Genomic DNA, 14,336 nt, shown 5'->3' with positions numbered 1-14,336 from the left:
AGAACCCTTCTGTGCCTTACCTCCTGCCAGCAGGGGGTTGGGGGTGGTCAAGAACTGAAGTTTGGGATGGGAGTGAGACCTTGAGCAAGTTACTTCCATTTGGGGAGTCTGTTTCCTCATCTGCCTTCCGGGCATCATAATAAGGGTGTGTGGTACTTGGTAGATCTGCCCTTGCCCCCCACCTAGGTAAAGTCAGCCCAGCTCCCTGAATGCCTCCTGAGTCCCTTGCCCCACCGAGGGTGGGTGTGTGATGTCTCCCAGTCACGCAAATCTGGCAATAATTTATTCCTCTGTGTTCTAGCTCATTTTGTCCTTTTGGTTGCTGGGGTTGTGGACAGCAGGAATGAGGGAGAGGCTGCCCGGTGGTTTCAGGTTGGGCAATAAAGGCTTGTCTGAGCAGCTGGCCCTTCTCCCTGGGGTGGGGGGAGGAGACTCGTCAGGAAGTGGTGAGTGTGGCCAGAGTGGGGGTGCTGAGCTCCTTGGCTGCCCCCTGCCCAGATCAAGTGTCAGTGAAAACTCAGGGTCGGCACCTGCTTGCTTGAGGCATGTGTCCATCCTTCCATGCTTTCATCTGCTAAGCTAGGTGGCCATTTCATGCAGGGGCGGTTTAGCTAGAGTTGCTAGGGGTGCCTTGTGCCCCCCCTCCTCCCTCAGTCCCCTTCTGTCCTCTAAGCTGTACTTCCTCCCCAGAATTCTCTAATTCCACCTCTTCTCCTGGTGAACTCCTGCCTTTCCTTCAGGTCTCAGCTTAGATATCATCTCCTCCCTGAAGCCTTCCTTGGTTACTCCCTGTGCTAGCCCAGGAAGGGAGAGTGGGGGTTGATTCTATGGTTTCAAAGTATTGTAATTATTGTAATTACAGTTTATTGGTCCTTTGTCTCTTACAGACTGTGAGCTCTGTGAGGACGGAGACTGGGTATTTAGTATTTAGAATCCTTAGTGCCAGGTACAAGTCCTGGCCCACTGTTGCTGAATGAATAAATCTATGTTGTAAGAAAGAATGAGTGAGGTCCAGTGGGTCAAGTTCTGAGCTGGAGAAGCCAGACGGGGGCGCACTGACTCCATTGAAAGTAGAGATTAAAGAACTAGGTTTTCCCTCCAGGAATCTGGAAAATTCTGCCGGGGGATGGTGTTGTGTGTGAAAAGGCCACGTAGAGAGTCCTCTGGGAGCTGTGAGTTGGGGAGGTTGAGGCCCTGGCAGAGACTGAAGGGAGCGGTCTCCTGCCTGCCAGCCCCTCCCCCCAGCTTCCAGCCCAGTCTCCAAACCCACCCTCCCCCCCAGCAGCTGGCTGGGCCTGTGCAGCCCCCAGGCTCAGCCTTTGTGCCGGAGGCCTCGGCAGGTGGTGAGAAGCTTGGGGTCCCAACCGTCAGTTTGAGCTGAGCGTCTCTGGAGGAGGGAGGGCAGGCCCCGCATCAGGAGGGGGAGACTCCCTCAGTTCTCTGTCCCAGATCTAGGAGTGGGCAGATGGGGTCACAGCCAGTGTCTTGGCTGTTGGTGAGCTCCAGAGAAGGGAGGAGGGCTACTCCTGGTGGTAACCCCTGCATGTGGGGTTGTGGGAGGCTGGCCCAGGTGTGTGCAGGTGTGATCCTGGCATCTGGGCAGTCAGAGTGGGGTGAGGGGTGTGTGTGTGTGTGTGTGTGTGTGTGTGTGTGTGTGATTGTATAATTGTAGCCTGGGGCACAGAACATATGTGTGGCTTGTCAGGGTGTCTGGCCATCTGGTTACCCTGTGTGGCAGGATCTGACTGTGGAATAGGGAGGTGACCAGCTATTTGGATCCCTGGGGAGCCTGCTGCTAGGGGGTCTTGGGTATCTAAGTGTCAGATTCCTGGAGTTTGGGTGCAGACCTCTTTGGGTGGGTGGTATCTCACTATCTAGGTGTGGGTATCCCAATACCAGCGTGTGGGAGGCTCAGAGTGTGCCAACCTAAGGATGTCCCAGTGTCTCTGCATCCAAAGGTGGTTATATCCGGGTGTCTGGGAGTCCTCAGGTTAATGGGTGTTCAAGGAAGGGGGCACCTACCTCTGTGTTGGGGTTGGCGGGCTGTCTCAGTACGTGGGCGTCTGAGTGTTGGGTTCCCGAGTATCTGGATGTCAAAGTGTGGGGGTACCTGTGCCCAGGAACAGGGTACCCATGCATTGGAGTATCTAGGTGTTTGTGAGTCTGGGTGTGGGGTGCCCTGTCGTAGGCGTGTCTGTACGTTTAGGTGTGTCTGTCTCCAGGAAAGGGGTGTGCATGTGTTGGGTAGGGAGTGTCCCGGTGACTGTGTGCAGCTGTGATCAGGGACTGAGGCTTGCCTCCCAATCTCCCTTCAGACCCCAAGGCCAAGAGCCTCTGGAGAAGGCTCCAGTGGTTCTGCTTCTTCATCGTTAGTCAGTCTACAGCTGACTTTCCAGAGAACTTCCTACAATAGAACTTCTGACAGTGATGGAAATGTTTTCTGCCCGCACTTTCCAATACGGCGGCCGCTTATTGGCACGTGGTTATTAAAGTTAAAGTGGCTAAAATTCACGAAAATAGAAAACCAATCCCTCGGCCACACTTGCCAGATCTCACATTCTCAAGAATCTTGCGTTTTGCGTGGCCACTGGCTCGGTGGGTGCGGATAGTGAACATTTCTATCAGAGCAGAAAGTTCTATGGACAGTGCTGTCCTGGAGGTGTGAGGCCTGGCCACCTCAGGGAGTGGAATTGGTCTGGCTGAACCACCACTGAGCCATTGCAGAAGGTTTTGTTGAATCCGTGTTTGCTTCCTCCCAGCCCATCATTTCGTGCTGGACTGTTGAAGTAGCCCCCTTCTTGGTCTCCATTCTGCCATCAACTCCCCAGTGCTGCCGGCGCCTGTGACCTGAATGATCTCTAGCAGGCAGACATAGGATGCTGCCACTCCCTTGCCCCAAGCTGAAGGGTCTCCAGTCTTTGTCCAGGGGACAAAACCCAAATCTATATGATGCAGACCCTGCTTTCTGGAATAGCTTCGTGTTTATGCCTCTCCTCCGCTGACCACATTTCTCCTTGTCCCCTTACGATCCAGGATCACCAGGCCAGTGCTGATCCCAGAACCTGCCGGGCCCTTTCACAGCCCTCTGCCTTTGCACGAGCTGTGCCTCCTGCAGGAAATGCCCTCCGTGCCCTTCTCACCTCGTGGGGGTCTGCTGACTTGCTCAGCCTCAGAGCCCAGCTCTGTCACTCCCCCAGTGAAGCCTTCCCGGACCCTATCCCTCTGCACAGTTTTTCAGATTTCTCCCTTAATGCACGTATGACCACACGCTGAGTTGTTCTCCATCTTCTTGGCCTACCAGGCCAGAAGCCCCCTGAGGGCTGGGCTGGGTCTTTGTCATTTTTTGTCCCCAGGACTTTGTATGTGGCTGGTGCCCACTCAGTGTTTGCATTGTGAAACCCTGGGTGTGCAGGGAAGGCTTGGAGTGGGTGGAGTGTGGAGCTGGGGCTCCTGAGGGCAGGCATGGATGGGGGCCAGTGTGCCCTCTTGGCTTGCCCCAGGCAGGGCGGCCACTGCCTGCAGAATGGCTGGGGGAGGACTCATGAGGTGGACAACCCAGAAGAGGCTGTTGCTGGCTGACTCCGGAAGTCTTGGGCACATTCCCAGGGTGCAGATCCCACAACCTAGTGGTGAATCAGAAGGGATGCGGAGAATGGGACTCAGAGGGTTCCTGAGATTGTGGAGTGGAGTATAGAAGCTGGGTGGAAGGACTGGGTTGGGGAAATTGGGGGAAGGGTGTGGTTGGGGATATTTGATGGCCAAGATCACAGTTGAGGGCAGAGTGACAGCTGGGACAATGGGGATGGAAGATGGCTATCCGCAAAGATGTATCTGGGGGCTGGGGACAGCTGGGGCTGAGGGAACAGGTGGTAGGGGGACAGCTGAGAGTTGGGGGACAGATGGAAGACGGAGAGAACAGGAGGGCATGGGACAGTTGGGGGATAAGAGGCGACCACTGCGAGGTGTCAGAAACCTGTGTAGGGGCACCTGGGGGGCTCAGTCGGTTAAGCATCTGACCCTTGATTTCGGCTCAGGTCATGATCTCATGGTTTGTGAGTTCGAGCCCTGTGTCAGGCTCTGTGCTGACAGTGAGGAGCCTGCTTGGGATTCTCTGTCTCCCTCTCTCTGTCTCTGATCCTCTTCCCTGCTCTCTCTCTCTCCCTCTCAAAAAAATAAAAAAATAAAACTTAGAAAAAAAAAAAGAAACCTGTGTGGACAAGGATAGGTGGGTCTTAGCTGAGCGGAGGTACGTGGCTCAGAATGCACGTACATGTGTTTATGTGTATGTACGTGTCGTGCACGTGCGTAAGTATGTGTTTTACCTAGAGTGTGGTTAAGAGCACGGGTTCTGGGTTCTGATCCCAGCTCCCGCCGTCACTAACTGTGTAATACTTGGGCAAGTTGCTTGACCTTTCTGGGCGTTTAGTGAGATCGGGATAATTATAGAACACGCCGCATGGAGTTGCCATGAGGATCTATTTTATCGACGTAGGTATATAGTTAGAACAGGGCCTGTCACGTAGTAAGCACGGTGGAAGTGATAACGATTATTAAGCACGTGTGTGTGTGTGTGTGTGCAGGCATCCTGCGTGCTCAGAAAAGTTTGTTCCTGGCTTCTGATGAAGTCCAGAGGTATTGGCGGTAGGGGAGGGCGGGAGCGACCCGCCAGGGGGGTTAGATCTGGCTCCTCTCTGACATCCTCCCTGCTGTTCATCCCACTTTCGGATCATCCTGCACCAGAGCCCGGTCCAATAGGTCTCCCTCCCTGTCTCTGCCCTGCCCTGCCCCACACTGTCCTGCCCTGGGCTGGGGGCCAGGCGATATGCTTTAATTGCCCAAAGGCTTTGCAGCAGAATCTGAATTCATTGTTTGCCTGCCAGCAGGCTGGGGCCTGCTCAGATACGAATACCTGGACAATGTGCTCAGTTCTGGCTGCCTGTCCCATGGAGAGCGATGGCTTCATCCTGTGCCCTTGGAGAGTCACTGGGGTGGAAGATGTGGGCGTGGGGGGGCAGGGTGGAGGGAAGCCCACAGGGCAGACGGGGCCTCGGCCCCCAAACCATGGTTCAGACAGCCCAGGCTGGCGGAGCTAGAGGCACAGGGTTTTCCGGGAGTCGGCGCGTCCACGTTCTCCAGGGCATCACAGCACACGCGACCTCTCTATAACACTTCGGTCGTGTGTCGCATCTTCGACTTACACTAACAACGGCACTACATCGCGGCTCTGGATACGTGCCTTCCGGCCATATGGGCCTACCGTGCCGCCGTTGCCGCCCGAACGCCGCCCCTCACGGCATCCCAGCCTCTCTTGGTGTTACCGCTGAGGAGTCTGCTGGCGGCCTGTCCCCCAGGTTTCTGTGGGCAGGCCCGGATGAGCAACATCCTTGCCTCGAGCGTCCCCCCTGTGTGCGGGCCTCTGCCCCACCCCGCACACTGCTCGGGGAGTCTGGACTCACACTGCAGCTTGGAGCCGCTTTGTTGGGCTTTGGGACCGGCTTGGGTTTTTGCGGGTTAGCACCCTTGCCCAGGACCCCGCGTACTGCACACGGTTACTGCCCTGAGCCTCTGCCTGCACTGCAGGTGCTCGCTGTTAGGTCGTGTGAACTCTGCCGGATTTCCGGACCCCAGGATCCTTGCGTTGAGTTCACTGTTCCGCACAGCATCTTCACGGCACTCCGTTTTTGCGCCTCTTTCCACCCCTGCCCTTGAGTCTACCCCTAACCTGCTCCTCAGGACTACGTCCGGCTTGTATTCCGGATTGGGCTTGCGTGCCCGGCGGTTCCTTCTGCGCCCCACCACACCCTCCGCATCCCCGTGTCTCTGTACTGTGGTGCGTGCTGACGCTGGACACATGCTTTCAGTGAGAAGTCGTGGAGCACCAGCTATGTACCTGGCCCCGTGCTAGTGTCTGGAGAGGGAGAAGAACCAGTAAAGCTTTTTTTTTTTTTTTTTTTTTTAGTTTTTTTTAATGTTTATTTATTTTATTTTATTTAAAAAAATTGTTTAATGCTTATTTATTATCACTGAGAGACAGAGAGAGACAGAGCATGAGCAGGGGAAGGGCAGAGAGAGGAGGAGACACAGAATCCGAAGCAGGCTCCAGGCTCCGAGCCGTCGGCACAGAGCCCGACGCGGGGCTCGAACTCACGGACTGTGAGATCGTGACCTGAGCCGAAGTCAGACGCTCAACTGACTGAGCCATCCAGGTGCTCCAGTGTTTATTTATTTTTGAGAGAGAGAGACAGAGACAGGGTGCAAGCAGGGGAGGGGCAGAGAGAGAGGGAGACACAGAATCCGAAGCAGGCTCCAGGCTCCGAGCTGTCGGCACAGAGCCCGATGCGGCGCTCGAGCTCCTGAACCTCGAGATCATGACCTGAGCCGAAGTCGGACGCTTAACCGACCGGGCCACCCGGGCGCCCCCTGAACCAGTAAGGCTTGAACTCGGCACCTTGGCATTCCTCCGTGCCCCTGTCGTGTAGCACCGAGCACCAGCCCAGGGTACCCCTAGAGGTGCTGCGCTGGTGTGCCGGGCCTCCGTGCAGTCCTGGGTCATGCCCGCGACGGGTTGTGGCACCTCTACGCTGCATCGTGGCCCTGGCCAGCTCTGCCACGCTGTGCCGGGTGTCAGTACTGGGGTCTGTGCACACCGTGGGCTCTGCTCCCCCGTGTTGTGTAACTGTATTCTGCCTCTGTACAGCGTGGAGCTACTGCATTGAGCTCTCAACACATCACTCCGTAGCCCTCTGTCTCCACGGACCTTTATGAAGTACAGATTTTTACACGGCACGGGTTTGTGCATGGCCCTCTGCCTCCCTGCTCTGCTGCACTGTGTTTTATGTGACACAGAGTGTCCGCACGGCAGGGGGTCTGTGTACTCTTTGCCCACCATCCCCCTGCATAGCACAGCCCCTCATTCAGCCCTTGGCCTCTGTCTGGAGTTGGGCCAAGCCCTGTGCCTTCCCCTTAGAGCGCCAACATGGCAGCCTTACCGTTCTCCTCGGGATTTGTGGTGCATATTGGTCCGGGAGATGGGGAGTGCTTCTGGCCTAAGTTTCCCTGGTCTAGTTGGCTTCCTTCTATCCTCAGTGGAAGTGGAAGGGTGTTGGCCTTGCTGGGGTCTGTGTTGGCTCCTGTGGGGGGGGGGGTACCAGCTCAGTCTTTTCTCTCTGTGGTCCTGCCCAGGGTGATCTTCCTAGTTCCAGCCATGCTGAATCCTGGGTGATTAGAAGGTAGTCACCCCCGCCCTTAATTAATTACTCGTCAGTTATTCAGGGCTCTGGAGAACGGCTCCAGGGAACCCCGGGCTGAAGTCTGGATGTGTTGCTCCGGGCAGGTAAAGCAGTGAAATGGGCTGGACTGGGTCTCTGAGATGAAGTCATGGTCCTTGAGCCTGGGTGGGGTTGGTTGGGGTGAGACTAGTTGGGATCATGGGGTCAATAAGTCCAGCCACTGTTGGCCATCTGCTATACACAGGACTTCGGGGGGTGGGGTTCAAAGGTGTAAGAGACAGTCTCTGACCCTAGGGAAGGAGGAGGGGGGGTGGTTAGATGGGCCTGACATGGAGCTGTAGTTGGGGTGGAGAACATAGGACAGGGCCAGGTTGGGCAAGAATGTCCAGGGGTGAGGCCAGTGTCGGTCGCAGGGTTGGGTTAGGCTACCTAACATAGAGATGTGGCTTCGGATGGTGAAATAGAACAGTGCTGTTATTGGGGTTGTATCTGGTTTCCCCAGGCCAGGGTTGGGGCTATGCCTGTGGTTGGGTATGATCCCAGCCCCTAAACTTCTAGTCTGTTGGGGGAGGTTCTGTTTCTCCTGGGGCCACCCTTGGGAACTGAATGCTCTATTGACAAATCAGAGAACAAAAATCTCATGGCAAACAAACTCTATTTACCTAGGGTCCTTCAGAAAATACTGTGGCTGGCAGCCGCAGTTGGCACAGAGCACCGTTGCCTGTCTGGTGGGGAGAAAAGTCTGGTGCTCACACATGCACACATGTGCACAACTCCCCTCTACCCCACCACATATATTCACCTCCTCTGTAGGTCCATGCTTATCCCCGAGTGTGGTCATAGATCTCCGCACGCGAATGTACACCCACACACCCACATCTTCCCAGCATGCCGCCTGGGGGACCCACACTTGGGAGACTCATGCTTACCCTCACTCACATACCTCTGCCCCACAGTCTCTCTCTGTCCTCAAATTATCCTTGCTCACGGGCATACTCACACAAATGAGACCAGCATTCTAGAGGTGGATGTGGCCTTAGAGGTCACCTGGGTCCCCATTCTCATTTTGTAAGTGAGGAAGCCGAGGTTCAGAGGGGGCAAGTCACCTGCCACAGGTCACACAGGGAATTAGACGCTCAGCAGCTATTAGATCCAGGTCTCCTGCCTCCCAGCTGCGTGCTCACAAGTCGGTACCAGGCTGTCACACTCACAGCCACACACACACACACACACACACACACACACGCACACACACGCACACACACGCGCGCGCGCACACACACACACATGTCCGCATATGGAGACACATGCAAACGGAGACGAGGAGGCCCTCATGCCGGGGAGAGCCCCTTCCCACACCCTGACTTCCTGCAGAGGTTGTGTTGCCCCTTCCATCGCCCCATCCATAGCCCAGCCGGATGTGGATAAGCCATCCTCCTGCCTTCCCAAATTGTGGCTGACGGTTGCTGAGGCAACCGCCTGCCAGATTGGGGAGATTAGCTGAGGAATGTAGCTGGGCCAGTTTGAGCTGAGGCTGGGGGAACCGGTGGGGGTCCTGGGTTGATTTAGCCCACCCTCTCTGGGAGGCCAGGGCAGAGATGGGTTCCCCCTTGTGGGGTCTGGTTTTCTCCCTACCCCAGCCTGGCTGAGAGTGTGTCCCCGAGGCTTGCACTAGGCGTGGGGAGGGGGGAGTGTGGGGCTGTGTGTGTGTGTGTGTGTGTGTGTGTGTGTGTTGTGTATCTCTCTGGGTGTGACTAGAGTATGTGCTGTTTGCATCTAGGATGGGGACCTCAGTTCCTGACATCTGAGTGTGGCTTGTCCCTCCTGATTTTGTGGTGCCCTCTGGAGAACCCACCCACCCTCCTGGTTTAGAGGATTTGTCACTGTCTCATCTGAAGCCTGCTCAAACACCTATTCTGGCTTCCCAACTCCAACTTCTTGCCCAGACGCCTAAGGCCCTCCCTCCCTGATTTGGCCTCAGTCTTCCTTTTTCCAGCCTCCTTTCCCATCGCTTTGACCAGTCTGCACTCCCCTTTATGCTCTGGACTGTGTGTTTACTCCCTGCCCTCCTTTGCCTCAGAGGCCCATCTACCCACCATTCTACTGGCCAGAATGATACCCATCTTTCCACGCTCTGCTCAGATGCACCCACCTCCAGAAAATCTTTCCCCTGGATCCCCTTCGTGGCCTTGGCCCTCCTCTGCTTTGTCTTATTCTGTCAGCCCCACTCAGACTGGGAGGTCCCTGAAGCCAGGGCAGTACCTTAATTATCCTTATGCCTCTAATAGTGTCAGGCTGAGACCTGCTTTATACTGTCAGTGAACAAATTTCCTGTGAATGGAACCGAATTAACACATGTGGCCAGCAGAATACCAGGGCCTTATTTTGTCTGGACCTAGTCTCCTTGAATAAGTAAGTGGCTTAAATCCTAGCTTCTGGGACTTAGAATGTGGCCTTAGAATGGCCACCTCATCTCTCTGAGTCTCAGTTTCCATCTGTAAAGCAGGAATAAGAATAGTACCTCCTTATGAATTCCTATGAAGTTTCATGGGTGTAGGTGGCCATGGCGGAACGTGGCAGTCCCCTCACGGTGGTGTTCGTGTGTGTATGCACGTCTGTGGCCACTGTCTGTGTTGATGGAGTCAAAAGGGATTCCCTGCTACCATTCTTGCTCTGAACCCAAAGTCTGATCTAGTTTTTCTCCCCCCACCCCACCCCAGGCCAGTAGCCTCCAGCCGAAGTTGGATCTTTCTCTAGCAGCAGCTGGGACTTAGCTCTGGGGCCTTGAACCATCCAGACTGGAGGTGATAGGTTTTTCCTTAGGACCTGGGAGGCCTGATTGTTCCCACCCCAGGGGGAGCCGGGGAGAATGTGAGGATGTGGCTCTCATCGAGGAGCCTGGACCCAGAGATGTTATCCTCTAAGTGTCATTGTTGGAATTGGCCTGGCCCCAGAGGCACCGCGTGGGGGGTGGGGGGGTGGACCTGGACCAGAGACAGTGAGTCATTCTGCCTAAGGGGACACTGTGGAGGGGGAAGGTTAGCTAGGGTGACCTCCCTGCCTGAGGCCAATTGTAGGAGTCATTTGGCAGAGGTCAGGGGACACTCTGGCTGGCGTTAGCTGGTCTGGGGTCAGTCAGACAATCTGGTGGTCGTTCTGGATAAAGTCAGATGGTCTGGATGGTGTTGGGGTCACTCTGGCTGAGGTCGTTCTGTCTGGGGGGGGTCACTGACCTGGGTCGGTCTGGAAGTTACTCTGGCTAAGGTTACATGGTCTTGAGGGTCCATCTGACTAGGTTGGTCAGTCTGGGAGTCCTGACAGCTCATGTGGCCTGGCTTGGGATGGACTGGGGATGGGGGTGAGGGGGCGCCAAGGAGCTGGCACTCCCAGGCTTGCCTCAGGGTCATGGATGAGATATCCTTGGGCAGCTGCCTTATAAAGGAATAGGAAGGGCCTGAGCTCCATCCAGGCTCTAGATCCTGGGCTTCCCTTTCTGGCCATCCCTCTGCCTTAGGGAGGCCTTGGCTAAGAACCTCAGGAGCAGACTGTAGACTCAGCTCAGGCTGAATGAAGTCAGCTCTCCCCTCCTTCAGGAAGCCCTCTTTGACCAACCCTACTGTCCATGGCCTCCCTCTGTGCTGTGCTGTGGGTCATTTTCTTGAGGGAGAGTTGAGGCCTTCTCAGCACAGACTGGGTTAAAACTTACCTCCCATGGGCCACAGGGCATGATGCTGACCAGAGCTTTTCGCACAAAGAGGCAAAGAGCATTTGGAAGGGTCCTGCACTAGCTCTGGAGAGAGGCTTCTGTAATTTCATCCCATCCACTCGGTGCCAGCCTCATGCCCACATCTCATTGTTTTACACTCCGATGGGGTGCAAGAAGAGGAACGGGAGACCCCCAACAAGGGCGAGCCCCCTTTGTGCCCAGCTCTGCCGGGCATGTTTCCAAATGCTACTGCACGTGATCTGTGTGCCAACCTAGAGAAGTCCCCTGCAGCAGGTGAAAGAGCAGAGCCCCCAAGAGTGGAGTCACTCCTGTGGGGCAGATGCCCACCGTGCCTGGCACATGGCCCTCACCCCCTAGTTTCTCTTCCTTCCTCTTCTTGAGCCTGGGAAGAGCCCGGCTGTGCTCCTTCTCATAGTAAAGGAAACGTGGGCTCTGGTATCTGACTGCCGCGGGTTCAAGTCCCGCTTCTGTCTGTTGCTCGTGTAGCCTCAAGTGGCACCCGTGAAGGGCCACTATTTCCTGAGCGCTTGCACGCGCTAGGTGTCGTGGTCAGTGGACTCCCGCATTGCATCCTCAACAACCGCACACACAGATGAGGAAACTGAGGCTCAGAAAGAAGTGACTTGCCCATGGTCACACAGCTTGACAAATTACAGAGTCAAGATTCAATCCCACGTCTGTCTAATGGCAAAGGCCACCCACATAACCACCGTGTTGTACTGTGGATGGAGCCCTTCATCCCCCGGGGCCTCAGTTACCTCATCCGTCAGGTGGGGAGAAGTACCAGCGGCTGGTACGTAACCCACACAGGGTCTGGCCTCACCACTTGCCCACGCATTTTCCTGGCTCCCCAATGCCTTGGACGGCCTGTGACGGGGCCGCAAGCACCCAGCTTTGGGAGTGACTGCAGGAACCAGTTTGCTGTTAACTTCTCCAACTGGTGGTGTTCTCACATTTATTCGGTGCCCGGCTCGGGGCTCCGATGAGCTACTAAGATATGTGGACCTCATTACCAGGCAAAGGACTCACATCTGTTTCTACCCCGCCTTCTTCCCTCCTTCCTCTTCTCCTCGTGCAAACTGTAAATATTGGGTCCGAATCACGGGCTTCTCTAGTCATGCACGTGCCCCGTCCACACATGACTGTGACTTCGCGTGTCCCAGGCCTGCAGGCAGAGACCGGAGCGGGGCGACTGGGCAATGACCGAATCCCCTAAACTCACCTGTCAAGCAGGAATAATAGGGGTCCTGGTCTCAGGAGGCGAGGCCTAAATGAGATGCCACCCTGAGAGCCGTTAGCGCTGCACCGGGCTTGCCTGAGATGATCAATGGCCATTGTTATTTTTAAGGAGATACCATCAGGGCTGGCTTAGTGCATTCATGAGCCCGCCAGTCCTGGGACCCACTGTCTGTCCTTTCCGTGAAGATGGGGGGGGGGGGGCAGGGAGTGGGACACTGAGTAGGAGTTAGGAGAGGAGATCTCCGTTCAGACCCCAGCTCTGTTACTATCCGGCTGTGTGGCCTTAAGGAAAGCCTTAGTTTCCTCATCTGTAAAATGGGGATAATTCTAGACCTGACCTCATGAGCTGTGAGGCTCTAATGTTGTAGTGATAATGTTAACTAGTTTTCCCTGAGGAGGATCTTTGGTGGGTGGTTGTGCAGTGTGTGGTCCTGGGAGTGGGCAGTGTGGGGACGTCCTAGTATTGGGTGGTGACAGTGAAAAGAGGGAAAGGGTTGGAGGAGGGAGCAGTGAGGGGAGGCCTAGGAGAGGGAGGGGAGGAGGGCGGGCCTGGGTGGGCAGGGCAGTGAGGGGCACCTGGAGGGGAGCCCCAGGAGCCTTCCTGGCCAGCAGTGGTGCCCTAGCCAGGGCTAACCAGGCCCTGCCCTCACAGCCGGCTGCACCTTCGAAGAGGCGAGCGACCCAGCAGTGCCCTGCGAGTACAGCCAGGCCCAGTACGACGACTTCCAGTGGGACCAAGTGCAGATCCACCCTGGTACCCGGGCTCCTGCAGACCTGCCACACGGTGAGCCTACTCTCAACTCTCATTCCCCCTGGTCTCCTAGTTCTAGCCACCTGCTGTGTGACCATGGGCACATTCCTTAACCTCTCTGGGCCTCATTTGCTTTTGCATCTGTAAGGACATACGTAGTACCGTGCATGTGGTGCTCTGTGCATGCTGTCCAATTGTGTGTATCGGGTAGTTTTACCTGTAAGATGGGTGCAGGTTCAAGCAATCAAAGACCCTTATAGGTGCTAAGTTAGGGGCGCCTGGGTGGCGCAGTCGGTTAAGCGTCCGACTTCAGCCAGGTCACGATCTCGCGGTCCGTGAGTTCGAGCCCCGCGTCAGGCTCTGGGCTGATGGCTCGGAGCCTGGAGCCTGTTTCCGATTCTGTGTCTCCCTCTCTCTCTGCCCCTCCCCCGTTCATGCTCTGTCTCTCTCTGTCCCAAAAATAAATAAAAAACGTTGAAAAAAAAATTAAAAAAAAAAAACCCACTTCCCATTACTCCCCCTGCAGCTTGGCTCCCATCAGGTTGTCCTAAGTCTTCCACCTCCAGGGAGGCCCTCTCCTCCCTGGGAGCCTCTGAATTCTGGTCTCCCAAGACTTGAACATGTTGATGCTGATGGAGCCGTAACACCGGGGGCTGGATGTTACAAGACCTTCCTTCCTCTGCCCCCTTCTTCCTGGAAGTCCCAGATCCTTCCCAGCTTCTACCTTGCTCTGCCCCATTTCAGGATGAGGCATTTATGGCATCGTGGGCACTGGACTGGGGGTCAGGAGACTAATTACATGGATTGTAGTGCTGGCCTCCTACTCTGATGAGGGCCCCTGCTATCCTGGTTCCAGAATCATGAAGACTGGGCTTCAAATCCTGGCCTCATCACTTTACCAGCTGTGTGACTTTGGGCGAGTCACTTAACGTCTCCGAGCTTCCGTCTTCTTAACTGTGAAGTGGAGAGCACAATAATCCATTTCACAGGGTTATTAGATAATGCCTACAAGGTATATAGCATGGGAGTGGCATGTAGGGGTTCAGTGAATGGTTAGTTGCTATTGTTGGAGGTATTTGAGGGGGCCCTCTGCACGGCGTACAGAATTAACTGGGAATTCAGAACAGGATAAGAGAGGTGGAGGCCAGCCTATGAACTTTATTAGTGATAAAGGCTGGGTTAGAAGACATAGCATAGGGTGAGAACGAGATGGGCTTGCTGAGGGAACTCCAGAAGTAGACAGCCTAAGGAGCCCCTCCCCTTCGCCCTGTCAAAGTAGCGGACCAGGCCCTTTGCTACTCCACTCACAACATGGCTGCAATTGCACTGGCTCTCGAGAGTTCGGGTAGGTGCAGCAAAGGGTCTCAGTGGTGAGGCCAGGACTTGAAGC

At 55.4% G+C, this 14,336-nt stretch overlaps 1 protein-coding gene across 1 annotated transcript in view; it reads left to right on the top strand.

The window, feature by feature from the left end:
* PTPRU (protein tyrosine phosphatase receptor type U) overlaps positions 1-14,336 on the top strand; it is an 89,463-nt gene that overhangs the window by 6,358 nt on the left and 68,769 nt on the right. Inside the window, exon 2 of the mRNA XM_049617642.1 lies at positions 12,848-12,979. Coding sequence (XP_049473599.1) covers positions 12,848-12,979 — 132 coding nt within the window. The remainder of the gene's footprint in view (positions 1-12,847; positions 12,980-14,336) is intronic.

This window comes from Panthera uncia (genome assembly GCF_023721935.1).
Source record: "Panthera uncia isolate 11264 chromosome C1 unlocalized genomic scaffold, Puncia_PCG_1.0 HiC_scaffold_4, whole genome shotgun sequence".
Classification (NCBI taxonomy): domain Eukaryota; kingdom Metazoa; phylum Chordata; class Mammalia; order Carnivora; family Felidae; genus Panthera; species Panthera uncia.
Note: the sequence above shows the minus strand (reverse complement) of the source record. Positions and strands in the feature narration are given on the sequence as shown.